This window comes from Cucumis melo, chromosome 6, assembly GCF_025177605.1.
Source record: "Cucumis melo cultivar AY chromosome 6, USDA_Cmelo_AY_1.0, whole genome shotgun sequence".
In the NCBI taxonomy this organism is placed as follows: Eukaryota; Viridiplantae; Streptophyta; class Magnoliopsida; order Cucurbitales; family Cucurbitaceae; genus Cucumis; species Cucumis melo.
The window spans coordinates 32,679,301-32,704,643 of NC_066862.1; the positions used below are offsets into that span (position 1 = coordinate 32,679,301).

At 30.4% G+C, this 25,343-nt stretch overlaps 3 protein-coding genes across 4 annotated transcripts; 2 read left to right on the top strand and 1 right to left on the bottom strand.

Annotated features, from left to right (window-relative positions):
- Window positions 1-1,347: 1,347 nt before the first annotated feature.
- Window positions 1,348-3,936, top strand: LOC103491092 (endoglucanase 11-like). The gene is made up of 5 exons (XM_051085678.1): window positions 1,348-1,547; window positions 1,751-1,963; window positions 2,190-2,390; window positions 2,631-2,885; window positions 2,954-3,936. Exons 1-5 carry the CDS (start codon window positions 1,350-1,352, stop codon window positions 3,590-3,592), a joined length of 1,506 nt encoding a protein of 501 aa, XP_050941635.1. The 5' UTR covers window positions 1,348-1,349; the 3' UTR covers window positions 3,593-3,936.
- A 776-nt stretch (window positions 3,937-4,712) lies between these two features.
- On the bottom strand, window positions 4,713-7,463 carry LOC107990980 (uncharacterized). Its single transcript, XM_051085680.1, has 2 exons — window positions 7,320-7,463; window positions 4,713-5,161 (listed from the first exon to the last, which is right to left on the bottom strand). Exons 1-2 carry the CDS (start codon window positions 7,459-7,461, stop codon window positions 4,899-4,901), a joined length of 405 nt encoding a protein of 134 aa, XP_050941637.1. The 5' UTR covers window positions 7,462-7,463; the 3' UTR covers window positions 4,713-4,898.
- Window positions 7,464-7,521: 58 nt separating this feature from the next.
- LOC103491093 (adenylyltransferase and sulfurtransferase MOCS3) lies at window positions 7,522-12,432 on the top strand. Of its 2 annotated transcripts, none has more exons than XM_008450921.3 (12): window positions 7,522-7,671; window positions 8,637-8,901; window positions 8,986-9,078; window positions 9,204-9,259; window positions 9,457-9,521; window positions 9,656-9,730; window positions 9,863-9,941; window positions 10,103-10,141; window positions 10,285-10,393; window positions 10,621-10,739; window positions 11,190-11,306; window positions 11,854-12,432. In XM_008450921.3, the coding sequence occupies exons 2-12, from the start codon at window positions 8,655-8,657 to the stop codon at window positions 12,256-12,258; spliced, it is 1,404 nt and encodes a 467-aa protein (XP_008449143.2). In that variant the 5' UTR covers window positions 7,522-7,671; window positions 8,637-8,654; the 3' UTR covers window positions 12,259-12,432. The 2 variants fall into 2 exon arrangements, with proteins under 2 accessions (XP_008449143.2, XP_050941636.1); XM_051085679.1 differs by having other exon boundaries at window positions 7,528-7,671; window positions 8,607-8,901.
- The last annotated feature ends 12,911 nt before the right edge of the window (window positions 12,433-25,343 follow it).

Sequence of the window (25,343 nt, forward strand, 5' to 3'; positions counted from 1 at the left end):
TGTGCAACAATTATATATATATATATTGTGCCAACTTATATGGTTTTTTTGGGAATTTTTTCAAAAAAATAATAAAAAAATAAATTATTCAAAAGTAAATATTTGAAAATTTTTCATAAATATAACAAACAGCTAAAATAGTAACAAAATGAAAAAGTTCAGGAAGATAATCATTTTTTAAAATATTCCAAATTTGTTCTTCCTTTTCATTGTTTTTTTTTTCTTTTTAATTTTTTTTACAAATTATTATTTGGTTCAAGATCGTGCATATACTAAGGAATCTTAAAAATAATCATTTAGATTTAAAATAGCAAAATCTAAACAATCTAAACCATGATGTAAAAAAATAAATCATCATCGTGTATCAAATTAAAATCTTGAAAAAAATTGTTTTGATTTGGACCAAATCTAAAAGATAGTGCACAAAATCTAGATGTAATGAAATTAAACAATCGTCTATAAAAAAAAATCTTGAAAAACAAATCTAAGCAATTATGTAACTAAGTTAAAAAAAAAAAAATTAAAAGAGCGTGTAAAAAGAATTTTAAAAGAAAATTGTTTATGAGGTACTTTTGATATTTTTTATTGTGGGTAAGTAGCTTTTGCCGTTTTCAAAATTGTTCTAAATATTTTGTCACATTCTTATGTTTTTTAAAAGATTCATAAATATTTTGCTATTTTGGATGACTTCCTTTTTCTGTTTTCCATAAAATCAAAGCCTAAAAACAATCAACTCGTTTGGTACTATTTGATTTTTAATTTTTTAAAATTAAACCTACAAATGCCTTCTTCTACTCTTAAATTTATTGTTTAAGTACTATCAACATTTTTAAAAAAATCAGGCCAAATTTTTTTTAAAAAAAATAATAACTTATTTTTAATAAATATAATATATTATTGACTAAAAACTTTACTCTTATCGAAAAATAAGAAAAATCGGGAAATTGAAAAAAACGAAGTCATGCTCTATCTCGAGCGAAATCGACCATCCCTAGATTTTACTAAAATATTAAAATTTTCCAATTGAGTCAAGATGAACATAAATTTTAATGTTTTCGTGAAACGACGGAGTAGAACTAAGATGGGAGTAGAAAAGTGTTGCAACTACAACCAGGTTTTATAACACATAACCTGAATATGACACCAACTATTTCTTAATAAAATCTAATAAACCATTTCAATTTTCAAAACCAAAAGGATTCTAGAATAATAGGTTCACCAAAACACCTAATACTCTTTCTTTCCCTTTCTTTTACTTCCTCATTAATATGGTGTGATCAAAGAAGTTGGTTACAAGCATGGAATATATTTGTACCAAACATGGGAGAGATCCCTAAGCCAAACAAAAAATGAAGATATCAAACAAAGCAATTGCCTCTATCATCTCCTTTCTTTCAATCCTTCCTTTAACACATTCCTTCAACTATCACCAAGCTCTCTCCATTAGTCTCCTCTACTTCGAGTCCCAGCGCTCCGGTCGCCTTCCCTACAACCAAAGACTCACTTGGCGCCACCATTCGGGCCTCGCCGATGGCCTCCATCAAGGAGTATACTCTTCTTTCTTCCCTTCACTTTTTCCTTAAATAAAACGACTTCCATGAATATTTTCCATGTGTATCCTGAGTTGTATTTATTTCTTTGTACAAACCATTATACTTTTATGATAAGCACGTTCGAGTTCTTTTCTATGTGTGATTGGATGAGATCCATTAAGAGAATTATTTCAAACTAATTAAGCTGATTTTTTTAGGTGGACTTGGTTGGAGGGTACTATGATGCTGGCGATAACGTGAAATTCGGTTTACCAATGGCATTCACCGTCACAATGCTGTCGTGGGGCGTTATTGAATATGGAGAACAGATTGCTGCCGCGGGAGAGTATACTCATGCGCTGGAGGCTATCAAGTGGGGCACTGATTACTTCATCAAAGCTCACCCGCACCCAAACGTCTTATGGGCACAAGTAGTTATTAACCCAGCTACACCTGTTTACATGCATTCTTTTAATTATCACACAACAAGAAAAAAGAAAAAAAAAATCTGTTACACGTGAACTTGTGATCGAACATCTGAGTAGTCGATTTCACAAAAAATAAGTGCAGTAGCTCAAGTAACCAACGACGCATGACGCGCTCTACACTATTAGTCGTTATAATGAACAAAGGGTTTAATTTCAACCATTATTGCAGGTGGGAGACGGGGCAACAGATCACTACTGCTGGCAGCGGCCGGAAGACATGACGACGTCGCGACAAGCCTACAAGATAGACGAAAACAACCCGGGCTCGGATGTCGCTGGAGAGACCGCAGCAGCAATGGCAGCTGCAGCAATTGTTTTCAGTAGAACAAACCCACATTACTCTCAGCTACTACTCCACCATGCAGAAGAGGCAAGTTGAACAAACTTAACAAGTAAAATAAAATGAAAGTATCAACCAAAAAAATAATTAAATGAAGCATACATTAGATAAGAGTTTGTAAAGCATTAAAATAGGGTAGTTTTAGTTCAATTTAATTTAATAATTATGTGGTTTATATTATTTAAGAATAATATGAATATATATATATATATATATATATATATATATATATATATATATATATATATATATTAATTTGTTGTATTGCAGTTGTTTGAATTTGGTGACAAGTACAGAGGGAAATATGATGAGAGTATTGAAGTAGTAAAAGGGTATTATCCGTCTGCTAGTGGTTACATGGATGAGTTGTTGTGGGCAGCAATGTGGCTTCACAAAGCAAGTGGAAAAGAAGAATATTTAAAATATGTAATTGAAAATGCTTTGGATTTTGGTGGGATTAGTTGGGCCATCAATGAGTTCAGTTGGGATATTAAGTATGCCGGTCTCCAAATCCTTGCATCCATGGTACGTCTCTCTCTCTCTCTCTCTCTTCCCTTGATTTAAACTATTAATTATTATTATTTGAATTTTAGTTGGTAGTAGAGGAAAAGCAGAAAGAAGAGAAGTTGATAGTAGAAGCATACAAATCAAAAGCAGAGCATTACCTATGCAGTTGCCTCAACAAGAGCTCCACTAATAACAACCTTAAACGCACCCCGGGAGGATTACTATACACCCGGAAATGGAACAATCTCCAATACGTGGCCACCGCAACTTTCCTTCTCACACTCTACTCTGACCATCTCCAATCCTCAAATCAACGCCTAAGATGCAGCAACGATGATGAAGTGGGGGCTGAAGAAATGTTGAGTTTAGCTAAATCACAAGTTGACTACATCGTGGGGGACAATCCAATGGGCATGAGTTACTTGGTTGGGTTCGGTCCAAGGTACCCAGAAAGGGTGCACCACAGAGGGGCGTCGATGGAATCGGTAAAAGAGAAAAGGGGTTTCATTGGGTGCGTGCAGGGGTATGATGATTGGTATGGACGTGTTGATCGGAATCCTAATGTGTTGATGGGTGCGGTGGTGGGTGGGCCTAATGAGAGAGATGAATTTAACGATGAACGGTCTAATTTTATGCAGACTGAGGCTTGTACTTATAATACGGCGCCGTTAGTTGGTGTTTTCGCCAGATTTAATCAATTGCAATCTCAAAACTATGATTTTTAGGGTATCGCCCACAAGCTGTGTGTGTACCCTAAACTCAACTTTCCCAAAATATATTAGAAAGGAATGAAGAAATTAATAGAAATTGTCCTATGCATATTTAAGCATTTTTTTTAGGTAATTGTACCGTTCGTTGGATCGATTGTCATATTTTTACTTTTTTAAGCACAGAAATGATTGAGAAGCCTAATTTCAAAAGTTTGTTCCATTTGAGCATAACAAATATTTATAAATTGAAATTATGTGCCCTTTGTTAGGCACAAACCACCGGTTAAGTTGGGAAAAATCTGAAAAATGATTATTTCAATCCTAACCTACCTTCAATAAAAATACTATTTTGTCCCTCATTTGAGTATCTTTCGTTATGCCCTATCGAGGACGTTTGTCACCCTTGGAAGAGTGGAATGATTATATTAATCCACTCCACATTTGGGAAAGAGAGGAATGAGTTATATTAATCCACTCCACATTTTTCACAGTTCATCTTCTTCCCCAATCCATCTCCTTCCCCAATCCTTCTCACTTCTTACTCCTTTCCAAGTCCTTTGATTGCTTCCCCAATTCTCCCCAAACACATACCATCATATATACTACTATCTATTTTTTCCTCTCCCCCAAACACATACCATCATATATAATACTACCTCATACCATCATATATAATACTACCTATCTTTCTCTCTTTTTAACTATTCCTCTCCTTCTTGCGATCCTTCTAACTTCTTACTTTTTTCCAAATCTTTTTACTAACTTCTTCCTCTTTCCCAAATCCTTTTACCGATTCCCCAATCCTCCTCTAAACACATATCATCATAATAATCACCGATTCCCCAATCCTCCTCTAAACACATATCATCATCATAATCACCGATTCCCCAAATGCATATCTTGTCATAAGAATAACTCTTTCATAAATCTTTCACAAATTAACTCTCACTTACCTAAAGCAAAGCAATAAGAAATTGCATTACCTTACCACCATCAAACACCTCTTTAAAGAAAATCAATAATAATAATAAAAAATAAAATAAAATAAATACGTGCAACGCAAAAAGACCAAAAAATTGTAACAGTGAGTTGAAATATAAAAGAGAGAAAAAATTTCAAATATAGAAAAAATGGATTGGCGATAGAGAATAACAGTTTGTATATATATTGGAATAATTTTACAGGAATATTTTATTGAAACAAATAGAAAAACACCCTCAAAATTATATGATAATTTCAAGTGGATAACTACCAACACTACAAATGAACATAATTCAACTATGATACAAAGTCTTTCATGTTTGATCAGTCGGCCGGTCTGTCAGCTACAAGGCCGGTAATTAGGCCCTTTGTTTATGTGATTATTAGGGTCACTACTTTTTCCCATCTCTCCAGATTCTTTGGTCACTTTGTCATGTTCATCAACCTCCTCCTCCTGATCTTTCGACTCTTTTTCAGTAGCCATTCTATTAAACTCCTCCGCGGTCGACGGAGCTCGTTCAGCCTTAGACCTCTCACCACCACTGCGCTCGGCTTCATCTTTACTAATTGGTTTGCCATAGCAGCGGCGAGGAAAAAGAGATGCTGGGAAATAATCAGGCATAGACATAGAGCTATAAGAAGCAATTACGACTTGGAATAATGGATTTGACATGGCCATATTAGTATTACTTCTACGAGTGGGGATGGGGATACCAATCTTCTTCATTTTTACCTTCTCCCGAGAATTATCTGTCTATAGCGAGATTATTTGAGATGATCAGTTGAGTATGAATAACGTTGAAGGGGGTGAAGTTGGCAATAAATTGTTACCTACGTGGCTTTGTGTTAGGCAGCCACTTTGAGCTTTCTTTGTTTGCCATTTCATCCCAGTTAAGCTATGCTGTGATATTGAGGTGTACCCATCGATCCCAAACTCCCTCAAAACTCCATAATTTGGTATATTTGTAAACAATTGGATTACGAAAATTTTTAACCTTTAAATTTGTGTCATTGGTACAGTTTTTATATTAAAATTGAATCCACACACTTTCTCAAATTCTACGGATTTAACTTTGAAAGTTAATTCTATAAAAAGAAAATAAATTTATTGAAAATATTTACGAATATTGGAAAATTTTAAAATATATTAAATTCTAAAATTATGCTTCATATATAATTCTAAAATCTTTTGGGTTGATTTGGCTTTATAAGTTAATACACAGTTTAATCTTAAAATTTTGAGAAATGGGTGTTGTGTTGTGGTTAAATTATAAAATTGAATTTGTAACAATTTGGTTTTATTAATTAATCTACTAACGTGTTTGTTTTCTTTAATCAAATCTTTTTACTTTTATGTTCTACCTATTGCAAATAAATATTTTAATTCTTAATCCAACTTAAAACCTAACCGTTATTTAGAATCACTTACAAAAAAAATGTTTTCAAAATAATGTATTTTTATTTAAATATATTTCGCAACTTCTAGCAACTTCTTTTTTTAAAAACTTGTTTAATTTGTAATAGGGTAAAAAATTATATATATATATATATATATATATATATATATATATATTCAACAACACTGGGGATAGTCGAGGTTGATCGTAGTTGTCATTGGAGGTCAAACAATAACAATCACAACAAAAAAAAAAGGTCGTTAACAGTTGACCGATAATGGTTACCATAAAACAATTAACAAAAAATAAGCTAACAATGGTCACATAAAAATGACCAACAAAAGTTGATAGGCAACGACCACGAAAAAACGGTGAAAAAAAGTTGGAGAACGACAGTTGACAGAAATGGTTGTCGAAGGTTGATTGGTGACGATACCTAAAGATGTTGACCAAGTTATTTCGATTACCATTAAACACACAAAATTTATCTTTGTAAAAATTGATTTTAGGTAGACTACATTATTTTACAAATTCATTTTTCCTAAAATTTATTTTAGATTGTTTGCCAAAACACATTATTCTTTTTGAAAATAACTTATTTTTTAATTTAATCACTTAAAAATTCAAACAAACTCTTAAAACACAATCTTGCTTTAATTTTGAAAACTTTGTATGAATATAAGAATTTAACCCAAAAGGAAATGTACTTTGACTTTCAAAAAGAGAGAGAGAAGAAAAAGAAAAGAAAAGAGAAAAGGTTAGAAAGAAGATCTTATCTTTTATGTTTTAGAATTTTGTGTATCTCCCATGTTCATATCTATTCGTAAATGTAGCTACTACTTCAAATAATTTTAAATATTAAAACGCTTATGATAAAATTTCATATTCAATCCCATTTGATACATTTTTATTATTTACATTTTTTTAATATTTTAATTTATTTAAAAATAAAAAAAAAAACTATTTTAAGTTTATTTCAAGAAGTATTTGATTTACAAAGTATTTGAAATTTTTATTTGAAAGAGTATTTTGATTTTTTTTTTAATCCCTTAAAAAGCCCCACAAATAATTTTATATTTTTATTTTAAAATAATAATATGATATTTTAAATTAAAATAATAATTTCTAAAATTCATATCCTCTCTAACTATTTTGCAAAATTTAAAAAGAATCGAACATACAATACTTTAACAACTTTATGAACTTATTCTTTTACAGAGAGGTTTTTCTTTAATTTTTTCATTATTTAAATTTTTATGATTAAAGTATTTGAATTTTAGACTCACATAGATTGAATTCCTATTTTTAGTTAAAGATTTAGTTGTAATTAAAAAAATATATTTACAGATACTTTCAGTAATTACCTTCATCATCTTCTTCTTCTTCTTCATCTTTTAGCCGCGACCCTTGCTCAATTCTTCTCCGGCGGCTCTTCCAACCTACGTCGACGGCCACGATTCTCTGGCACGACGTTAGTACTCGACCACATAGATAGACGCCGAGCATTCTTTCTCAGGTGACCCACGAATCTGACTTGTATCGCGAACACCACTTCGAACAAGCTTCATAGCAGCTTTTCTTACCTGTTTGACCAGCTTCGGCATTGACCCACAGTCTGTTTCCCTTCAAATCAATTTACCCATATCGTTTTAAGGCCCAGCTCTGCAAGTTCAAACTTTTTTGGACTCCCACCAGCAAGGTTCAGAGGCTTTTTCGGTAAGTCAGTAAGGATCATTGCTTTTCTTTCCTTTTCGGATAAGATTTTAATTGTTTCAGTGTTACTCTGAACTCTTAGAACTTTTTTTTTTGGTTAAGTTTAGGTAAATTCCCAAGAGTTCGATTAAGGTTTAGCAAGTTCGGACACGTTTCGAATTAGTTCGGACTCAATTAAAGTATGAGTTTTTAACTTGTGAAAGTTTGTTGGTTCTAGTTTTGGACTAAATTGGAGTGATTAATTAATGTTTATGGTGGATTTTGGTTAAGCACGTTCTTGTTGAAAAATCTATAGGTGTCAAGGTTTTTGAATCGAGTTCTAATACGTAAACATTATGTTTACCGTCTGGGCATCTAAAAGTTACTTTTTTTCAAGGTAGTGGATTTTTGGATAGAGAACTGTCTGTTTTGATTATTGTGATTTGATAAATTTTTAAAAGTATGTTTTATATGATTTAAGGATGGACTGAAAGTGTTTTGTATATTTTTGGTGGATTTTTTTTCAAATAGAATTAATATGCGAATGTTTTGAATGATGGTTGGAAGTGTTTCAAGTGATGTTGAATTGAAAGTGTTTCTGTTTTGACTTTGGTTACTTTTGAAAAGTTCTGAAAGATTTGAATGATTTGTTTTGATGAGTTATGCTACTGAAATTTCTATTTGAAACTTCATTATTTTGTTTCAAACGTTTATGAAACAAAGCATTTCGAATGATTCGATAGAGGGTATCTTGATAGGCTAATTTCAGTGTTTTGATTGTTTGATCTAAAAGTTGTTTGTAGTAACTTGCTTTTACTGATTGATGTAAGTTGTGAAAGTTATAATGGTTATCTGTCCACATTTTTTTTTTATTTTAATACTTGTATTGGAAAATATGGGCAGTTACATTGATTTTGTTCTTTGATGTTGTTGGGGATATAAACTTCCCTGTGTTTTAGAATAATAGCATTTGCTCCTCTCTCTCTCAGCTTCTTAGCTGACCTACAATGGCCTCAACTACTGGTGAATCTTCTCGTATTCTTCACGAGATTGAGACCTTGAAATCTGCCAAGTTCGACTTAGAACGTCGTATTTCAGCTCTTGAATCGCAGCTACACAACCTCAATCAACCCCACAACAATGGTGTTTCTAATGCCTCTTCCACTTCACCATCCACCTTTCCTCATGGTCTCTCCCCTGATATGATTTACAGATACAGTCGCCATCTCCTTCTTCCTTCCTTCGGAGTCCAAGGTCTGTTTCATTCTCAATTCTTTCTTCTTTTCTTTTTTCAACTCTAATTCACTAAACAATTTTAAATTGGCACTTTTGTTTTAGGACAATTGAGGCTTTCTAAGTCTTCAGTTTTAGTTGTTGGAGCGGGAGGATTGGGCTCGCCAGCTTTATTGTATCTTGCAGCTTCTGGTGTTGGTAAGATGATTGTACACTACAACTTTATGTATTACAAGTACTGAGTTTGTGTATTTTATTCTTTTCAATCGAGTAATGGCTTTGTGCTTTGTAACTCATGCATATGTTTGGAATTATGATTCTAGGTCGTCTGGGAATTGTTGACCACGATGTAGTTGAGCTAAATAACATGCATCGGCAGGTACCCTTTTGTCTGTTTTGTTTAATATCGTGGCTGAACATTATTTTGAGCCATAATTAAGTCTTCAATGCTAAATTGTTCATGTTTTAAGTATTTTGGCCTTTTTGTTGTATATACTATTAGAACTATGTATCAATAATATGATTCAGTTACAAAATTCTATATCTACTGACTACTAAATTACATTTAATAATCAGATCATCCATACCGAGGCATATATTGGCCGGTCAAAAGTAGAATCTGCTGCTGCTACATGTCGATCGTATGTTTTCTTGCTCCTGATAATTAGTTACGTTGTTTATTTTTTTTTCCTACCTTCAGAATTAGAAGTTTACAGGGCTTTTATACCACTCAAGTTAACTATGGTTTTGTAGTACTAATGTGCATTCATCTCAGGATCAACTCTACTGTCCAGATCGTTGAGCACAAAGAAGCTCTTCGCACATCAAACGCTTTAGAAATCTTTAGCAAGTATCCTTATTCCAATGACCTTAGAGCTTCATATTGGTGCTCTTACCCTATCTTAAAAAGCTTGTGAGCGGCTGTTTTTTATTATTTGCTGTCATGAACATTTCTGTTCTCTTAACTGCAAAAACCTCTTAGATACGATATTATAGTAGATGCCACAGATAATGCTCCAAGCCGGTACATGATTAGTGATTGTTGTGTGGTTCTGGGAAAGGTAAATGATGCACTCTATTCTTCTTAGAAAGTAAAACTCAAAGCAGAAATATATAGAACGATATGTTCTATTAGTTTAACTAATGTCTGCTAGGACATAACTGAGCAGCTTACTATGTACCTTTCCTTCCACAAATACTAATCATGTTGATCTTCTTACAGCCTCTTGTGTCTGGTGCAGCTCTTGGTTTGGAGGGGCAGGTACTCTAAGGAGTTGAATTCACTTTATTATTCTAGAATCGATTAAATATATCTTTTTGAAAGAGGATATTTTAACTTAATGTTTCATCTCTGATGCAAAATCGAGTCATTAATCAATCTTATTATTGATTCTTTTGGTGTAGCTCACAGTTTACAATTACAATGGAGGCCCGTGCTACCGATGCCTGTTTCCAACTCCGCCACCAACAACAGCGTGCCAAAGGTGTGCTGACAGTGGTGTTCTAGGAGTAGGTAGGTCGAAGAATTGCCTCATTTTCCATTAGGCTAGTAATCCTTTTACGCAGACTCTTGTTGATTTATCTGCTCTCCAATGTTATTTTCCCCTTGAATATTCTATGTACTGCAGAAACCAGAAATATATTTAGTGCAATATAATGTGTGTTCTAGTTCTTGTGTTATATGATTTTCATGTTCAAGCTTTCTTCGTTAACCACATTTTTGGGCTGTTTATTATCCAGTTCCTGGGATCATTGGTTGTCTCCAAGCCTTGGAGGCCATAAAAATTGCAAGTGCGGTTGGTGATCCACTTTCAGGACGGATGCTTCTGTTTGATGCGTTAGCAGCGAGGATCAGAATTGTATGTTTCACATTTATGTAATGTTCTACAAATGATTAATTTTAATGCTATTACATGTTAGTACCATAGTTATGTTTTTCTTGGTAGGAAATCTCTTCTCTTCATTCCAACATGAATGAGAAAAGAAGCCCCAAAATAACATTACTCATTTGAGTAATTTTTGTTGGATCATCCGAAGTAGAGATGTCCACCCTCCATGAATCATGATATTTTCAACCTATTCTCTCAAGTTTCTGACATTTAGGCTAAATTAAAGTGACTCTTCTTCAATCTTCACTGGAAAGAAAAGTGGGGAATTTTCTTAGTTGGGGTCTTCAATTTTGCATTTCTGATTAATTTTTTGTTATTCTTCACCGTTCAACTTTTGAACTGATTTGATTATTTTGTGTTAGATTGTCATTTCTTGCTTCCCTTCTTTTAAGCCATGCTAAGTCTTATAGTTGAATTCAGGTCAAGATTCGTGGAAGGTCGGTGCAATGTGAAGTATGTGGAGAAAATTCTGAATTCAAAGCAGCACAATTTCAAGAATTTGACTATGAAAAGTTCACTCAGTCTCCATTATCTACGGTACTCTTCGAACTACATATGCAAATACTTTTCCTTTATGCATATCATGTGGCGTACTTTCTTTCTAGACTATCGTAGATTGAATGCTCCAATCTTATTTCCAATACCGAACATGTGTTAAGCAGTTCCTTTGATTGTCGTTGGATGACCGGAATAATTGGACTTTCAAAGGGGTGGATAGGGACCTTAGTGAGATTTGATCATTTGTTCGCTTTTGTGTTTCCTTGTGGGTTGTGATTAGAAAGACTTTTTGTATAGTTGGAAGCCCTACTTGTAGAGGGATGCGATGTTTATAAAGATAAACATCTTTCTGGCCGTGCGCCTAAGCTCAAGGTGCATGTGTGACACTTTGCCTTGAAAAGGTGAAACTTGCAAAATAAGGGGCTTGATGATGCACATGCCTTTTCTGAAACCCCAAGGCTTAAAGTCTTTAGTTTAGTTCTTTTGTATGTCCATGCATTCTTTAATTTTTTTTTCTCTATTCTTCTTTCTGCGAACAAAGAAAAAAGAAAAGAAATCCTCTAATTCTTATGCTGTTGACATGCAGTCTCCTCTGAAGTTAAAACTACTAGAGCCAAACTCAAGAATAAGCGCCAGAGAATACAGAGACCGACTTCATAGCAACGAATCACACGTGCTTGTGGATGTCCGTCCCGAGCACCATTTCAAGATTGTTTCTCTTCCCAACTCCCTTAACATCCCGCTGGCGAGTTTGGACGGAAGGCTGGAAGAAGTGGTATCAGCATTGAAGGAAGAGGAGCATAAACATAAACAGAAGTCAAAGTCGTCCTCCAATGGTGATGTTGAATTATACGTTGTCTGTAGGAGAGGGAATGATTCTCAAAGAGCCGTGAAGTACCTCCAAGAGAATGGGTACCCTTCAGCTAAGGATATCATTGGTGGATTGGAGGGTTGGGCCCAGGAGGTAGACCCCACTTTCCCTTCCTATTAATTTGGTGTTTGTTTGTATATTTTAATTTTCCCCATTCAACATTTCCCCTTTACTACTTTGTCATTCACTCATTAGCCATACTGTATAATGTGGGATCCAATTATTGACTTAGAGAGAGATACTACATGTAACTAATTGTTATTCTTGATTATTATTTCAAGTTTTGTTTAATTATTGGTTGGTAATAGAAGTTTAAAATTTTGCTATATTTTATAAATATTTTTTGAATAGTTTTAACTCTTTTAAGTTATTTGGATTTGTTTTATTAAAATTTTATAGATTTATTGTTGGATAATTACTCCTACATGAGATGAGATTAAATGAGGATGGGTTATGTGTATCCTTGACAAACTATTAATCTCTCTCTTTTCTTAAAAAAGGAATATGTATATACATAGATAAATATATTATTTATTTATATTTTTTTTAGAATTGTGGAAGTGCTTAAAATGATTGTTGATAGTTTGTATTTTTATTAGATAACTTGGTTGAACTAAAATTTCTGTTTGGAACTGTCAATTTTAAACCATATAAAAGCATATGGTTATTTGTTTATTTTGAAATAATTTATATTATTGTTGGTATGCAACTATAAAGATTGAATAGATGTATCATATTGTATTTACCAATTGAATTTATGAGTATGATTGTAACTCTCCAAAATAAGATACTTTTAATTTTCATTATTTTAAGTTTAATTTTAACCATATTAAAATTATTATGAGTGTTATTTGAGTTAATTGTTGAAATTATTTGATTTTGTGGAATTAGGATTTATTAAATATTTTGGGAGAATATTTAGTTAGTTCGAAGATTTATAATTTTTGGTGTCATAAAAGATTTGTTTTAAGTGAAATAGGATTGGTTGATTTATATTTGATGAAATTGTGGGAATTATGATTAATTATATATATGTGTATATATTATTAATTAAATTGTGAGAATGTTAAGAATAATTATATTATTGGAGGTAATATAATTATTTAAAAAAATATATTATTTTGGAACAAGAGAAAAGAAGAGTCAACGAGTAGAGAAAATATTTGAGTTCTAAAAAGGAGATTTGATTTGTTTTAAATGAAGAGAGAGAAGGGGTAGGTTTTATTTTGAAAAGAAAGAGAAAAAAAAGAAAATAATAATAATTTTTTTTTCTTAAATAGGCCTCGTTTTATGTGCGTTACTATTCATTCATCTTCTTCTTCACGTCCACCAAAACCTTAGGGGCCGTTTGGGGGAAGGGTTGGGTTATGGGGGGTTAGGGTTATGATAAACCTAGTGTTAAGATAAACCTAGGATTATAATAAGATGTGTTTGGGGGAAGGGTTATGGAGGAAGTGTTATGATAAGATGTGTTTGGGAGAAGTGTTATGAAGGAAGTGTTATGATAATGTTGTGAAGAAGGATTGAGGAAAAGTTGAAAAAGGATTAAGAAGTGTTGAAGAAGGGTTAAGGAAGGATTAAGGAGTTAAAACTAGGGTTACATAACCCTTCCCCCAAACGGGGGTTGGATTACATAACCCTAACCCTCATAATCAACCTTCAACCGTCAATCAAGACCCGTCGTCGCCTTGGTTCTCTGTCAATCTCAGCAGCGTCGTTCCATTGTCGTTGCCTTTCGTCAACGCCGCCGATCGCATGTCCTTTATAGTTGTCGATCGTCAGTGAAGCTTCTAGCCGAGCCTTTCGTTTTCTGTCAACGTCGTCATCAGCTTTAGTTTTCGATTGTCGTGTGCTGTTAGTCGTTCGAGCCATTCTTCACGTCCTAGCCAAGTCCACCTGAGCTGCCACTCCTTTGCGAGCCGCACGTGAGTCGTGTCTTTGGGATCCGAGCCGCAAGCAAGCCATCAGCAACCCAAGCCCTGTGGTGTAAGCCGAGCTTCCTTTAGCAGCGAGTCAAGTCGCACGTCTTCTCCTTTTTTAGCTGTGAGCCACATGCATCCCTCCAAGCCACCACCTGAGCCGATTTCCTTTAATTGAGCTGTCAAGCCATTTTCGAGCTACCAAGCTTATTTTTAATCTTTTTCCCAAGTTTTGATTGAGTTTTAGGTATGCCCAACAAACATTTTTTTGACCCTAAATAATTTAATTTTGGATTTTATGATGAAATTTTGGTTGAATTATGTTTTTATGGGAGCTTGGTTAGAATTTATTGGAGGAACTGAGAGCCTAATTAAGGTTGAATCGAAATTCAACCTCAACTTTGAATAAGTTGAATTAAATGGATTTTTTTTTTTATCTTTAAGCAACTGTTATTAAATTTAGTATATTTTTTCCCTAACTGTTTAGAGTTTAGTATATTTTTCCCCTAATTGTTTAGAATTTATTCTTGAAAAACCTGACTATTGCTGTTAAGAATAATTTGGTTAAACTAATCTTTAGATAAGAGATTCTCCTACTAGCTTTGTAGTTAAGAATACAAAAGTTTATAATTCAAATTTGTACCACGGAAAAATATCAAATTTATTATGAGGTAATAATTTTTAAAATTATTTGCTTTCAATTGAAAAAAGACAACTTAAATTCAAAAGCTCATTAGTTTTATTTTGGACATAAGAGTAAATCAAGTAATGATTTTTAGGTTGTGTTTTGGAGTGATAATGAGATATAGATTTTGTAAAATTGATTTCTAGTACCAAATTCTAAAAGTAAATTTTATATATCTAAAATTGATTAAAAATTATTATAAGTAATTTTTATATATCTAAAATTGATTAAAAATTATTATAAGTAATTTTTATATATCTAAAATTGATTAAAAATTATTATGTTTGGTTTCATAAATTTATGATGATTTGTATTTTTTATTTGAGAAATAATTATGATAAATATTTATATTTATTTATTTTATTGTTAAATTATTGTACAAAGAGTTGATATTTTAAGTGAGTGAATGTTTATATAAATATTGAAAGAAGATTTAAAGGACGCATAAATGTTTGATTTATTAACAATTTAGAGACGTATAATATATGGTTTCAATATTTAAAATCTAAAAAAAATTGAATTCGAAAAAGTAATCCAACAATATTTTTCATAAACTTAGGTATATAAGTTAGAAATAAAACCCACATAAATATGGATGTAAAAAGATCTCTTCTTCGTAAAAAAACAAATGATTCACATTTTGTGAGTTTAAAACTTTGCATTTATAATAAGAAAACACTAAAATAAAAGTATAAGAAAAAATTAGACAAAATGTGAATAGTTACCTATAAAAAACAAAATTGTTAACAAAAAAAAATATAAAAGAAAAGTTGGAGAGGTACTTTCAAAAGAAAAAAGAAGAAGAAAAAAAAGAGACAAACTTTAAAAAAAATTAAAGATAATATAGTCTATTTATAAAAAATTTTAGATTTAAAATTTAATTCATTTTAATCTAAATTCAAATTTCAAAATTATTAGATGCAAGGAGATTAAAAAAAAATCTTATGGTTTAACCGGAATATTTTTCTTACTTAAATCAGATCTTGAAATTATTAGAGATAATTAAATGATTTGTTATCTATACAAATCTTGAAAATTTATTATTTTTTTAGAAGAAATTATTCCATCTAAGGAATATATATCAAAGTGTATTTTTTTTATTTAAATTATGTTATTAAAAATTGTGTTATGTTAGGTGAAATCTATCGTTTGTTAGAAGTACAAATACTTTGTTTTCTACGTGAATATATCAAAATCTATTAATTGTTTTTAAACTTTTTTTTCAATTTAACGTGTGAATCTAAATGGTAGGGAATATATAGGTAGATATTTTCTTTTAAGTTTTTAAAAAGTTTTTTTTTTTCTTTTTTTGATGATTTAGATGAGATAACTTAGATAATAAGGTTTCTATTTTTTTAAGTGAATATATAAGTTGAGATTATTTTTTTCAAATTTATATTTATTTAACATGAAAACCGAAATAAATAGTTAAATGAATCTTTTTTTTTTTGAAATTTGAATATAGTTTTTTCCTAAAAAAATTTATTTAATTGGTAGAGATCTTTTTTAAATCTATATTTAAGCCAAAATAGATAGTTAGAGATTTGTTTTCTTAACGAATATATAGTTTTCTTAATAAAATTATTTAATAATTTAAATATAAAATTACAGTATATAAACCCATAACAAATTATTAAAATGAGCAAAAGAAAACCAAGCATTTCTCCTTGTTAGCCCGTTTATACGTTATTACGAGTATTTTTGTATCAATACAATTGTGCATTTAGTTCTCAAAGAAATATTTGTAAGATCGGAGACACTGATTTATGATCCATTTAAACAAATCTATAAATAGAACTTCTATCTTTTCTTATTTTTGTGATCTTGAATGACATGTGTTTGGGGGAAAGAGTTTTAAAAGCTAGTGTTCACACGGGATTTCTGGAAAAATTTGATTCGTGGAGTTGAACTTGTGTTGATGTTGTATTTATGTTGATTTGATGGGATGTGGTTCGATCTCTAGAATTTGATCATCTGATTCCTTTGAGGAAGCGAAGCAAGTGATGTTCTTGGAGTTGGAGTCTTGGAAGAAAGCTTGTATCTTTAGAATTTGATCCTCTGATTCCTTTGAGGAAGCGAAGCAAGTGATGTTCTTGGAGTTGGAGTCTTGGAAGAAAGCTTGTATCTTCGAAGAAGCTTCAATCTTCGAGAGTGTTCTTGAAGTTGAAGTCTTGGAAGAAAACTTGGATCTTCAAAGGAGCTTCAATCTTCGAAGGTGTTCTTGAAGTTGGAGACTTGGAAGAAAGCTTCGAAGGTGTTCTTGAAGTTGGAGACTTGGAAGAAAGCTTCGAAGGTGTTCTTGAAGTTGGAGACTTGGAAGAAAGCTTGTATCTTCAAATGAGCTTCTATCTATTGGGAGAATTCTCTCTAGAGCTTCTGGAGTAAAAAATTTCCAACCCCACAAATGAAGAGAACTCTATTTATAGAGTTCCCTGGTGGGCTTTTATGGACTTGAGCCTGTTCTGGTCCATGCACCATACCCATGGGCTCAATCACATGAATTTGGGTCATATTTTATTTTAGGCTAAATTAAGCTTATTTTTGGGCTCAATTAAATTTTAGCCTAACTAAATAATATTTAATTGAATCAAAATAATTAATTTGACCCAATTGTCATAATAAAGACACGTGATATCATTAGAATTGTCCAATTTGTCTTTAAATTTAATTTGGGACACATGTCAATTTTTAGTTAATCTTAAATATAATTATTTTAGTAAATGATGTGGCAATTTATAATTGGTTCCAAAATTTCTTATTCAATAGCTACTTTATGATAAGATGTGTTTGGAAAAAAGAATTTAAAAATATAGTTGTATAGGAGAATTGAAAAGATTGGGTTATGGAGAATTAAAAAAGGTTTGAGAAGAGGAGTTATGATAACACTAACACAAGGGTTACGATAACCCTTCTCCCAAACAAGAGTTTGATTATATAACACAATTCCTCATTGATAACCCTTGGGCCAAACGGCTCTTAAGTATTTGAACAAAAAATTTACATAAGACGGTCTTAACATTTTTCAATGCAGTAGAAGTTATAAAAAATTCTAAAAATATTAAAACATATGTTTAAGGAACTAACTAAATTAAAAGTTTTCTTATAGTAATTAAAAACCCTGGGAAGTATTAACTAGACTTTAGAAAAAGAGAAAAAAGAACAATATTATTAGTTTCATATAATAATTGATTAAAATAAATACATTATTTTATTATAATTCATTTAACTGTTTAGATTATAACTTTTTCCAGTTATTTGTTTAATTGCTGAATAATTTATTGTTTATTTTGAAAAATAATGTTTATGAGTTTGTTTTTCTATTCTACACTTTTTAATTATTAATAATATATACAAATAAATTTATGTTATGAAATAAAGGATATTGAAACAAACAAAGAGAGAATAGAAAAGAGAGGAAGAAGAGAAGATAATTGAATTCAATTGCACTCAATTGTGGTGTGTCTTACAAAGACACCACAATCCTCTATTTATATGACATATTATGGTATAGGTTACATTATGGAATTCAATGAGATGAATGTTACAATATGAAATTGAATGTGAGAGTTATATGAAAATTGTAACATATGTAGGTTATGGATATCTACATTTATAATATATCATTATATTTACAATACTTCCCCTTAGATATTCATATTATATAAAAATAAATGTATCGTTAAAACCTTGTTAGGAAAAAACCCGATGGAAAAAAATCCTAGTGAAGAAAAAAGAGTACATCATTTTTATACATTAATAACTGCTTCATTAAAAACCTTGCTAGGAAAATTCAATAGAAAAATCATAGTCAAAGGAAAAAAGTGCAGTATTCCTATTCCTTGAGGGCAATAATATTTCTACTCCCCCTTATGGATACATCACTTGAGTTCTCTGAGTCGTCGCATTCCAATGTTGTGCACTAGCTTTTCAAATGTTGATGTGGGTAATGCTTTTGTGAATAAGTCTGCCAAGTTGTCTTTTGAAGAAATTTGTTGAACACTGATGTCACCATTTTCTTCAAGGTCATGCGTATAGAAGAGTTTTGGTGACATATGTTTTGTTCTATCTCCTTTTATATACCCTTCTTTGATTTGTGCTATACATGCAGTATTATCTTCAAATAATATTGTTGATAAATTTTTACTGAAAAACAAACCACATGTTTCTCGAATATGATGAGTCATTGACCTCAACCATACACATTCTCTACTAACTTCATGAATTGCAAGAATTTCTGCATGATTCGATGAAGTGGACGTCATGGTTTGCTTTACAGACCGCCAAGATAGAGCAGTTCCTCCACATGTAAACAGATAACCTGTTTGAGATCTTGCTTTGTGTGGATCAGATAAATATCCAGCATCCGCATAACCAACTAGATCGAAGTTTGATTTATTCGAATAAAACAAACCCATATCAATTGTTCCTCGAAGATAACGAAGTACATGCTTAACTCCATTCCAATGTCTTTTTGTTGAAGAAGAACTATATCTTGCTAACAAATTTACTGAAAATGCTATATCTGGTCTTGTGTTATTAGCAAGATACATTAGTGCACCTATTGCACTAAGGTACGGTACTTCAGGACCAAGTAATTCTTCGTTATCTTCTCCAAAGAAGAATAGAGAAAAGAGGAAGAAGAGAAGACAATTGAACTCAATTGCACTCAATTGTGGTGTGTCTTACAAAGACACCACACTCCTCTATTTATAAGACATATTACGGTGTAGATTACATTATGGAATTCAATGGGATGGATGTTACAATATGGAATTGAATGTGAGAGTTATATGAAAATTGTAACCTATGTAGGTTATGAATTTCTACATTTATAATATATCATTATATTTACATAATTTATAAATTATTTTTAAATATAAATTTTAACCATTTTAGAAAATAACCACAGATTCTACGAGAGTACTCAGACTATTTTAGAATATATATTTATAAATACTATACAATTTTTTTAATATGTATTTGATCATTTATAAATAAGTATTATTAATAAGTATTTGAAAGGTAATCAAATTCTTTATTAATTTACATATATGTGATTCTACAAATAATTGTGTTTAACAAACCATTTAGACATGTGCCAGCTTCTTTCTTTCTTTTTACATTTTTATTTGGTCATTTCTTAACATTTTTATGTCTATTAATCAACTTTTTGAATTCTTCATCTTAAATAGACTTTTAAAAGAGACGACAAGAAAAATAGCAAAATTAGAAGTTTACTTTGAATAAATGACAATTTTATTTTTAAATTGACAAAATAGCAAAACATAAAATTTTTATTTAATAAATGGGAGAACAATGTCTTAAATGCCCCTACCTAATCGACAAATGTGATTTCTAAATACATTTGTAATAGAATCCACAAATACTCTATAATTAATACAAACTATGCACCCACATCCACAAATACCCTATAATTAATACAAACTATACACCCACACTTGGGACATGACTGCTCGAGGACGAAGGCTTCTTGAACGGCGAGGAGAGCACGCCCTGGTGCGGCAGTGTGCTATGGAGAAGGATGGATGGTGCAACAAGCTTCATGCGAATAGAAGATCGTGACGGTGGTTAAGTTCGTGGAGATGCGACAACGACGGTCAGAGCTTCGTGGACAAACATCGGTTGGAGCAGACACAATCCACTCGCTTCAAATTCAAATGTCGCGACACAGAGGATATGGCTGACGGAAAGGGGAGCGGCTTGAGATGTGGTGGCTTAGGCTAACGATGTGGCGGCTTGGGCTAACGACGAACAGAAGCTTGACGGAGAACGAAGGTGACGGTGGCGGCTTTGACGGAAGGAGATTGTCGCCGGAGATCTCAATGGAGAGAAGAGAGGCAGGGGCAACGACGGTCGTGTGATTTCGAAGAAGAAGAAGATGAGAGTGGGGGCTTCGGCTGAGATGAAGAAGAAGATGATGAATTTAGGGTTTTAAAAAATATAGTAATAATAATAATAATATAATTCATATTATATATATTATATTATATTATATTATTATAAAATTTATATCTTTTTTTATTTTTTATTTTCCTTCCCAAACTTAAATAAACACACAACAAAATAATTTATCTAAAATTAATGGATTGTACATTATCTTTAGCAGAATTTTAGGAATTCAACTTAAGAATCTAAAATTAATACACTATATTTTGTACTCTAATAATTAGGGAATGTTACAACTAATGACATATATTTAGGGATTGTTCAAACAATAAAATATTTTTTTTATTTAGTTAAGAATTATTGTTTACAAATACTCTGTATTTGTGATATGTGATATTTTGTTTGATTTTTTTATCTCAACAAATACATCAACAGGGCAGAATCTTATGAATCTAAATTAATGAATTTTCATAAATAATTTAGAAAAAAATGTTAAAATTAAGAGAATGTAAACTTAATTTATTATGTGTGATTTTTTGGTAAATAATTTAGAAAATAAAAAATGATGAGGGTGGGAGGTTGAATTTTGGCATAATTTTAGGGAGGGGTTGAATTTTGAATTTAAACTTAACTAATTTACCAAAATAATTATATTATATTTGCCATGATTTTAGGAAAGGATTGGTATGTGATGCTTAAAAAATTGAATCTTTTAAATTTTTTTTCGTTAATTTATTAGCATTATCTTTGTCATGATTTTAGGGAGGGATTCAATTTTGAATGTATAATTTCAAAAAGAAAAATATTGAATATTTGACATTTTTTTTGTTAATATTTGCATTGTATTTGGCATGATTTCAAGGAGGGTTGAATTTTGAATCTAAACTTAATTAATTTACGATAGATAATTATTTGCATTATATTTGCCATAATTTTAGGGAATGATCGATATGTATGTGCATTTAAAATTTGAATCTTTTAAATTATTTTTTTTATTAATTTTTAATGTTTTTGTTAATAATTAATTGTTGCATTATTTTTGCCATGATTTTAGGGAGGGATTCACTTTTGGATGTATAATTTCGAAAAGAGAAAATGAATATTTGAAACTCTTTTTCATTAATTTCTTATTTTTTATAATATTAATTAATTATTGCATTATATAATTTTGAATCTATAATACTTTGGATAAAATATTAAATACTTGAAGTTATTTTTGATTAATTTGAAGGTAAAAATTGGGATAAGTATGGGATATTGAAACCAATCGAACATGTTTAGGGATCTCTCAAAGAATATAATAATTTTTTTTATTTAGTTAATAATTATCATAAGTGGGTGTGCTTACAAATACACTGTAATCGTCATATGTGATATTTTATTTGATTTTTCGATCTCACAAAATATACTGTATTTATATATGGACAATTGTCATCCGTGGTGGGTAATTTCAGGTCAAAAAAGTGGGAAAATATTTAAGACAATTAGTTTTGCCATAAATCAAATTAAAATAACAGTTTGCTATTTTTGTATTTTCTATTCTTACATTTGCCATTTGCACGGATTCTCCCTTTTAAAACATGCTAAGTCCCTTTTGCATCCACACTTACCATAAACTTCATTTTAAAATTATTGAACTGTGTAATTTAAATAATTTGTAAATTTTTTATTTTAATAACCGTTGAAAAATCAAAGTATGATGAAAAAATTGATATAATTTCATAACATTTGTTAATTTTTTAAAAGCAATGTTCATAGATGTATATATTTCAATACAATTTCAAACATATTATAATAATATGCAACAACCACAAAATTTTAAATGTAAAGAGAGTTATCTATTCTTATTTTTGATTTGTTGTGATATAAATTTGTGAACAATTATAACTTTTGTCGATGACCTTCTTACAAAGAATTTCAAACTTTATTAATCACAACATTTTTCATCTTTTTATAGAAAATGAACTAAATAATTAAATCAAAATAATGCACCTCATTCTTTTTTGATAAACTAAAAATTTAATAAAAATGAAGTTGTGTACCTTTTATGGATAACTAGTATTAGGAATGGTAGAAACTATAATAAACACACAAAATATGAATTAACAAATAATTTTTTATTATGAACAATTTCAATCTTCATCTTTCATGATCTTGAACAATCTTCGATCTTCAAAAAATGAGAATTGACATATAATGTGAGAAACATCGAGATAATTTGTGTTTATATATTAGATTTGGACTCAATTAATTATTAGCAATTTTTTATTTCAATTTAAACTCAATCTATATAACAGTAAATTAAATTTTAGTCAATTATTATTCTAATTATTCAATTATATGTTAAGTTTATTTATTTTAAATTAGAAAAGTCATAAATTTAATTAATTAAAATTGAAAGGGACAAATTTATCTTAAAATGTTTTTTTATTCGGGCTTTTTTATATATTCTAGATTATAGTTAGAGATTGTTGAAATTTACTTTCCTCTTTGTATTTTTATTTAGGGAAATTTTCGTAAATTTAACAAACGGTCAAAATATTTACGGCCTGTGTAACAAAATGAAAAAGTATAAGGTGGTCGTTTTTTTAATATTCTAGATTTTGGCCTTACTTCTCATTGCCTTTCTTCTCTAGTCTGCTATTTTTTTTTTCTTTCCATCTTTTTTTTTTTTTTAACTATTATTCGGATGAAAATCGTGTATCAAATATAAAATATCTATTTTTTTTCAAACTGTTATTTGGTTATTCAAGATCGTGCGCTTAAATATAAACATCTTGAAAAAAACATTGTTATGGGTAGCCAAATCTAAAAGATTGTGTACAAAAATAGATAAATCTACAAAAAAAAATTAAAAACAATTGTTTAGATTTGGGTAACCAAATATAAACGATGTAAAAAAAAATCGTCAAATTTAAACAATGTATAGCAAATAATCTTTAAAAAAATTGTTTATATTTTAGTAGCCAAATCTAAACAATCAAATCTAGATAATCTTATACCAAATATAAACTATTGTTATAACCAAATTAAAAACAAAAAAAATCATCTAGATTTGACTACCCTAAACGATCAAATCTAAACAATCAAAACGGTCCTTTATCAAACAATAATCAAATAGCAAAATTTCAACGATTGTGTATCAAATATATTACAGGCGTTGCTAATGGCCCGGTAAACGGAACATTTTTAATATTTTTTTATTGTGAGTCTTTCTCGTTTTTGAAATTGTTCTATAGTGTAGATATTTTGCCACTTTGTTATATTTTTTAAAAGACTCCAATAGCTTATTTCTTTATATCTATATTTTTCCTTAGTTGGTCTTTCTCTATATAAAAAGACTTTGTATTTGGTTCAATAGAGTAGATAAATAATATTACATGATTTTTACTTTCCTTTTGTAAGTGATATAGATAGTCATTTTAGAACTAATTTTCCATCGATCACAACTTTAATCTTAGCTAGATCAATTCTAATACATTTTTTTTCTATCTAAGGAAACTTTAAAAATTTGGGATCTTTTCAAAAAATATAAAAAAGCGGCAAAATATTTACGTTGTATAGAACAATTTCGAAAACAGAAAAAGCCTAGAGGCCCACCGTGTAAAATACCAAAAAATATCCCGTCTACTGCGCTATCAATAACACGCATAATATATTTGTGATCGTTTAGATTCGGCTATTGTTTAGTACACGATAGTTTAATGTTTAATTTTGTTATATGATCGTTTAGATTTAGGGTCTCCAAATCAATCTAAACGATCATGTAACAAAATTTAAACGGTAATTTACTTTTTTTACACGATCGTTTACTTTTTTTTTCACGATCATTTAGATTGGAAACCCGATCGGTTAGATTTAGGGTCCCCAATCTAAAGGATCGTGTAACAAAATTTAAACGATAATTTATTTTTTTTTACACGATCGTTTACATTTGGCTACTCCAATCTAAATAATTTTTTTCAAGATTCTTTACACACGATCTTGTATTTTTTTACACAATCGTTTACTTCTTTTTACATAATCGTTTACATTTGGCTACTTCAATCTAAATGATTTTTTTTTTCAAGATTCTTTATACGACCTTTTAGTTTTTTGTATATGGTCGTTTAGATTTGGTTAACCAAATTAACCAAATCTAAACGACGTAAAAAAGAGGAAAAGAAGAAAGAGGAAAAGAAATCACAACGAAAAAAAAGAGGAAAATAAGAAATATGATAGAAAGATTAAACCACAACAAAAAACAGAAAAAAAGAAGAGGAAAAGAAGAAATACGATGGAAAGAAATCACATAAAAAAAGAAAAAAAAAGAAAGATGATGTAAAGAAATCACAGCAAAAAAATGAAGAAAAAGAAAAAGACGATGGAAGAAATTGCAGAAAGACATGAAAGAAATAGCACGAAGACGATGAAAGAAATGAGAAGTAATAGAAAAAAGATAGAAGGACAAACCAGAAATATTTAAAAAATGACTAACTTTATCGACTTTGTTATATATACCGTAAATAGTTCGATGTTTTGTTACATTTGTAAAAGGTTCCCTAAAAAATTTCTAATAAAAGTAATAGTATTTCATGTGCATTACAAACATATAAGTAAAATATTTACTCAATAATTACTAAAAGTTAACAATTTAAATCTTACAATATCATAATTTAATGGTTCATAAGGAAATCTAAAATATTAAGACATTT